General features: G+C 38.1%; 1 protein-coding gene and 1 long non-coding RNA gene across 2 annotated transcripts; both read left to right on the forward strand.

Annotated features, from left to right (window-relative positions):
- The first annotated feature begins 789 nt into the window (after positions 1 to 789).
- On the forward strand, positions 790 to 2296 carry LOC147516871 (uncharacterized). The gene is made up of 3 exons (XR_015213754.1): positions 790 to 894; positions 1209 to 1327; positions 2043 to 2296. It is a non-coding gene; the product is annotated as an uncharacterized LOC147516871 (long non-coding RNA).
- Positions 2297 to 4884: 2588 nt separating this feature from the next.
- On the forward strand, positions 4885 to 5625 carry LOC147516872 (uncharacterized). The gene has a single exon (XM_086593408.1). The coding sequence runs from the start codon at positions 4885 to 4887 to the stop codon at positions 5623 to 5625; it is 741 nt and encodes a 246-aa protein (XP_086449534.1).
- The last annotated feature ends 1485 nt before the right edge of the window (positions 5626 to 7110 follow it).

Consider the following 7110-nt stretch of genomic DNA (forward strand, 5'->3'; position numbering starts at 1 on the left):
TATTATATTTGAAATAATAAGTTTTTGATAGGTTGTTTTTGGTTTGTTTACTCTAAATGGAATTATAAATTTACTCATACTAAAAATGGACATATATTTGAGCATTATGCATCTTCTACTACTAATGATCACAAGGGGCGAAGAATGAACTAGCTTAGATCATGTACTCCTTACTTGAAGAGGGCTTGGGCATGAAATTGAGGATACACGAGATTAAGTATCATATAATCCTGATACTTAAAGGACCTCATATTATATTGTAATGTATATACCATTCTCATTATTCTTAGATGCCTTGGGATTTAGTTATGAGAAAAAAATCCAAACAAGAAAAGTATTCACAAGTTTAGAGTAAATTTTAAGTTCATAACATATGTCAAATGATGAATAATTTAGAGATAATCCAGGTAGTATGATGGGGGTGTATTGCTCAGAAGTCAGAACAATTTCTTTTACTGAGGGACTTGGTGTAGATAGTAGCTATGTAACTCAGTGTGCGGCCCTTATTGAAGGTTAGATAAGAATGGATGTATGCAAAGCCAAAGCTAAAGGAACATCCATTGCCAAAGGAACTGCACATTGGTGGGAAGGTAAGCATGGATTCCTACACAGGTGGACTCACTTATTCTAGATTTTTTAATATTATAAAAGAGTTAAAACTAACAAAGCTTTCTCTTAAAAGTCCTTGGAACTTAGTATAGATTAACACTATGTAACTTGCTACCTTTTTGCTACTAATACAAGCTTCCTTTTTTTTTAGTTCGGGCAGGGCTGATAATGTAGAGTATTATTAAGCTTCGAGTTTCCTAACACGTGGATAACTTAAAAGTGAAGGCATTAGATGTAGAGTTTTAAAACCAGCTAAAAGACCACCCAGAAAAGACCACAGATAAGGTGACTGTTGAAATATCTTTTATTATTGAGTTATTTGCTTTAAGATGAATCTCACACGTATCTAGGTCTCATTTCTTAATTTCTCTTCCTAGGCAATTTCTGGATTCTAGTTATAACTGTGAGGCCTGATCTTATATTGTCGCTGACTTTTATCAAGTAAAACTATCATTCGATATCAATTTCAGTTTTATGGTCGAATTGATTCGAAATTGAGTTGTTTTGTCGTATAAACAGTTAACATAACATATATGGGCCATATTCTATAAAACTTCATTTAGTTGAAATTATTCGTGATACAACTTTTTAATCAACAGAACCCTATCCTATTTCGGCATATGTATAGTCACCATGGTACAACATAACACAACAGAAATGCATTGGGTAAGGATGCTGGAGCAGATTTGCGCATGGGTGGCTTAGGAATGTACCTGATGTATGTTAATACTCAATCCTTAATTTTTTTCTCTAGATATAGATTTTTCTTTAGCTCAATTCATTAGTTATGTATTTTACGGTTTTTTATGTATGAGTGTGGAAATGCCAACTTTAATTAATTATCAATGCCTCGGCATTGGAATTTCGTTATGACCTTAGGATATACTGCTAATCTATACCATTTACATTCTAGGTGTGTGGAAGGCACAACATCTTGCTACCAAATCCACATTCAATGTAAACAATTTATGAGGCTCTGGGTGCAAGCCAAACTGTGTGCATACCTAGACCAATGTGTAGTTTTAACTATTTTCTGATGGATATCTTACTTTTATACAAAAAAAAAATTGATGAAAATTTACACTCACAGAATGTCAACTAGGGATCATTAAGTGATTAAGGTAATACATTATTACTTTTTTGACATTATGTCAGAAAAAATGATAGCTCAGTTCAGGGTTTTTTTTTTTGCTTCAAAATCATGGAGAGTTGTACTAAAGCCTGCCCACCTTGCAGTTGTAATGAAGTCTGCAATCTTATATATGGATACCTTTTAAAACATGCATAGAGAGTCCAATCCAGGTGCAAGTGACATTTACACTCACCAGTGACCATATGGATTAGGTGTCCTAAGACCTCATTAGTGTTCTCTTATGTTGAAACGTGTTTGCGCCTCACTTTCCCATATAATTAGCTGCCCCTGACTTTAACAGGTCTGCTATGACAATATCTCCCGCAGTTTTCTCTTTTCTTTGGTGAGCTAATGGACATCGCGATGGCTTGGTTGCTGGCGCTAAAGGAAAAATCAAGTTAACGCAATATTAGTATTTTATAATTATAATTCTCTGTAAACAAATTTTTTTTTTTTTACTTGGGTGACCCACTTTGTGGCTTCATTAATTTAAACAATGGCTTTTACCAGTTACGGATCAGCCGTCAATAGATGATATATCTCTAATATAGCTTTGCACACTAACTGACTTGAGTAGCAAGCAACTGTGTTCAATGCGTCAGTCTGTTTATTTGGTGGAGACTCCTCTTCAATATCAGTTATCACAGATAGTTTAGACGGTCATCAGACTTCACGAATACCTTAATTTATCAAATCTTCTTTTCCATTAATACAATAAATGCATGTGTAATTTTAAATCATACTCTCTAAGATATATCTTTATAAAATCCGTGCCGAAGGCACGGGCATTAACTAGTACTAAAACAAAAAAGAACATGTTCTCAAAAGTCCCCTATTTAGTTTAGAAGATATATGGGTTTCTTTTGTTTATTGGTGTGTTCATAGTTCATAACTTTAAATGAAAGTATCAGGTTGGGAGAGTGCATCAAATTTAGAGCGCATAACTTTCATTATTCATTTCTCTCTAAATTTAGAGCGCATCAAATAACAATCTTTAGATAGGCATGGGATCGTATTTGGAAAAGGACATTGTGCGTGACTCACAAAACCAAACTAAAAGAATATAAATAAAGAGAAATGAATAATGAAAATGACCTTTAAAACCAGTCATCTTATACCGAGCATATTTCAAAAAGAGAAAAATTCATAAAGACTTTAGTAGATGATGGGTCTTGATTTTTAACAAACTCAATGAAGACTTGAACAGATTGTTCATGTATTCATATATGTAGAAGGATTGAAGAGATCGATGAATAAATTTATAATTTTAGTTGTGTAATACTTTGCTTTATTTTTTTTTTCTTGTTGAACCTCTTGATGAAATATTTGCCTTTTAATCAATACTAATGGAATCCGTGTTCATCTTGTTGATGAATTCTTTCTCTTTATACATTGATTGATCTATCTTAAAGAGAGAAGGGGAAAGAAGATGCGAGGATTAGCTTGATCTTTTCATAAAAGACCAAGACGAAAAAATGATTGCACTATAGCTAGTAGAAGCATAATGTTGATAATCGGGACGTTGTGAAGTTGGGTACCCTACTTTCATTTCAATTCATTCACATCTATTCTAACTCTACTAAAGTGTTGTTCTTTCCTATTTTCTCAGCCCTCTGTGTCAGAAAAACAGTTATCCCTTAAGCATCGGCAATAATATAAGTGGTTAAGAAAATCTAAAATGGCAGTCTCTCGAAACATCGACTATCCAAAAGTCCAATTGAGTTATGCTGTCCCAAAATTTGGTGTCAAGATATATCCAAAAAAATTATATATAGTGCAATTATTTCATTTGTGCCTTTCCAGTTTTACCTCATTCTGTCATTTTTCTATTGCTTTCAATCGCTTCCAACTTTTATCAGTCCCTTTCCAAACGTTCAACATGCCCCGCACTCTTTTCCTCAGAGAAATGTATTATAAAGTAAAATGTCTATATCATCTCTTATGTCTTTCTATTTACATTTTAATTTATTATTTATTTTCTTAAATTAGAGGCAAATTTACCTAAAAATGCAATGTACTTTATTGTTTTTTACAATTAATGCAACATACTTTGAATTTATTCTAAAAATAAATGAACTTTCCATTTTTTTTTTTTACAATTGATGCAATTGTTTGAGGGCAATAATGACTTTGTACTCACACATGCTTAGTTGGACCAAGGGGATGCACACATCACCCAACTAATTGTTACTTAAATTTTGCATTTGATTTGATGAAAATCAAACAGGTTGCATCGATTATAAAAAAATTGAAAGTTCATTTATTTTTAGAATAAATTCAAAGTACGTTGCATTAATGTTGCATTAATTGTAAAAACCATGAAAGTACGTTGCATTTTTAGGTAATTTTGCCTAAATTATAAGTATTCTGAAGAAGCCACTTTAAAAGCAAAAGTAAATCACTGGAAGGCTAGTCAAGAAACTATTAGCATGCTTCTCAATTATTTTGAGGAAGAAAAAGATACCGATGGAGCTGATTATTTCTACAAACTCTTAAAGAATATCAACTCCCTCTCTGCTTGTAAGTACCCTCTGTTCTACATTTCATATCACTACAGCACACGTGTCCACACACCAGGTCGTACTTCACCAGCTCGTACGAAGCCATCAGGACGTAACAACGACCCAAACTCAGGTCGTCTCAAATACCAGTTACAGCTATATATGGAAGCAAATGATCTAGCGCAATCCTGGAGCTCAGTCAACGCACCAATCAAGGAGACATTTACTTTGTAACATAAGGAGTAATGGCAAATCATCAAGATAGCACACAATGTAGATCTACCCGTGACAAACAGCCTGGAGCAAATAAGGAAAGTCAGCTCAAACATCTATAAGTAGAGAGAGATGAACTACGTAAGGCTTGATTCAAGTTTACCCCGAGAAACTTAATAGGTAGGCAACACCTTATCCCAAGAAAGAGTGCAGCCACTCCCGATCAATCCTAACCTTAGGTCGTAGACCACAAAATACTAAACTTCTACATTGGCGCCGTCTGCCGGTTCGTTCCCTTGAGAAAACACACACAAACTATTTTCTCAAGCCCACGAAGCTGGTCAGAAAAACCACCATGGAAGCACAACTACAAGCTTTAGCAGATCAAACGAAGACGCTCCCGAATTCCTTCAACAAGAAAACCAAACTATGCGCTACCAAGCCACCTCCAACACCAACAACGGTACTCCTGACGCAGTGGAGAACAACACAGTCATAGCCCTCACCACTACCACCAATCAACGACTAGAAGACTTCGCCCAAAGGTTGGAGAAGTCGAACGACAAAGCTAGCGCAGTCCAGATCGCTCAAAAGATGCTCCAGTCATACAAGGTATCACCATTCACCACTGAAATCAAGAACAAGCAACCTCCCTCAGAATTCATCCAACCAAAGTTCCCGCTGTACGACAGTAGCTCGTGTCCAGGCAAGCACGTAGCTCATTTCAGCCAGATCCTCGCACTCTACAGCGCTCTAGACTACGACTACCTGAAGTGCAAACTCTTTCCAGCCAGCTTGAAGGACGGAGCACTAGACTGGTTCTACACACTCACCCCCGATTCAATCAACAACTTTGATAAGCTAGCTGAGACGTTCGCAGCAGAGTTCGCCCACAATAGGAAGAAACAAGCCGACCTGGATTCCTTGTTTCAACTTAAGCAAGCACACGGCAAGACGATCCGCGCTTTCCTAAGACGTTTCAAGAAGGAACTTCTATCAATGGAGCCAGGCCTCAAGAACAGCTTTGCAACTTCTGCATTCACCAACGCCGTCCTGGACGACTTCGACCTAGCAGGGTCTCTAATGTGCAACAAGCCAGAACGCTTAGATGACCTGTACCACAGAATTGACAAGTATATCAAGTACGAAGAATGGATGGCCCAGCGCTAGGGCAAGTAAGTCCTCGCAGTAAGTGACAAGCGAGAACCCAAAGAAAACAATCATTACTCAGGCAATAACAATAACAACAACAACAATAAGGGCTCCTGCTCCCACAAACCCTCATGCACCAAAAGGGAATTCTCTAACTTCTCCAGGACGCCAAACCATATCCTGAAGAAGATATACACATCACCATATTTCAAGCCCAATATCAACAAAGTCATAGCAATCCAAGGACGTCCATACTGCCATTTCTACAAACTCCACCACCATGACACGGATGAGTGTTGGAGCCTCAAGCACTACCGCCAAGACTTAGTCGAAGAGGGAAAACTAAAAGAGTTCCTGCCAGAAAGCGACCTCAAGCATAAACTGAATTCCAATCGCAACAGAAGCAGAATCAAGAGCCAGGAACGACCTACTCGCAGAAGGAGCAGAAGCAGAACAACCCAATGATCTAAATCTCCAAGTCGGTCGAGGCACAATAGGAGACAACACTCCTCCGACCACGACGAGGAAAAGGTAATCAACATGATTACGGACACCTCCAACAACGAGACCTCAGGTCGTGAAAAGCACAGGCGGTTAGGAGCACTGCAAGAAATCTACCACCTCTCCCACAAAGTTGAGGTGATCACTCCTACCAGCTCTCAAACAACAACCACAATTTCATTTATCGAGGAAGATCTAGACAAGATGTGCCTACCCCACAATGATGCCCTGATAGTGTACGTCAAAATCAATGGGTGGACAGTCAAAAGGGTCCTCATCGATCTAGGCAGCTCCTGCGACATCCTCTTCTATCAAACATACAAGGATATGCACCTGCCAGACTCGGTGATGATAGAATCAAATGCACCACTTTATGGGTTCAACGGAGACCGGACATATGCCATTGGAGACATCATCTTACCAGTCTCCATTGGAGAAAAAGAAGACATGGTCAAGACCTCAACATGTTTCAGCGTGATTGATGCCAAGTCGTCTGACACTGCCATCTTAGGACGTAGGTGGATTCACAAGATCCAAGCAGTTCCATCCACCTTACACAAAGTCCTGCAGTTCCTCGGACCTCGAGGCATCATGGAGCTCAGGAGCAACCAACTAGAAGCTCATAGATGCAATCAAGTCAGCGCAACAACCACAGCCAAAACTTATGTCATCGAAGACAAAGATGACCCAAAGCTGCAAGAGCCTGAGGCGTCTAGCTCACAAGCACCAACAACAGACAAGCTCAAGGAGACACACGCACAAATCAAACCTGGAGAAAAAGTCAATTTGGGCACAAATGATGGATGACCCAAAATTTGTTTATATAGGGGATGATTTAGACCCCAAACTCAAAGAGCAACTTGTCAAATTTCTGTCTCTCAATAAAGATGTTTTTTCTTGGTCGTATATCGATATGTCAGGAATCGACCCTCAGGTCACTTGCCACAAATTAAATGTAGATCAAACTGTAAAGCCTATCAAACAACGACCTAGGAAGCTTGC

Source organism: Coptis chinensis, chromosome 2, assembly GCF_015680905.1.
Source record: "Coptis chinensis isolate HL-2020 chromosome 2, ASM1568090v1, whole genome shotgun sequence".
NCBI classification, from domain to species: Eukaryota; Viridiplantae; Streptophyta; class Magnoliopsida; order Ranunculales; family Ranunculaceae; genus Coptis; species Coptis chinensis.

Bases quoted from the DNA above. Each gene is read 5' to 3' on its own strand.
- LOC147516872 (XM_086593408.1), top strand. From the start codon at position 4,885: ATGCGCTACCAAGCCACCTCCAACACCAACAACGGTACTCCTGACGCA.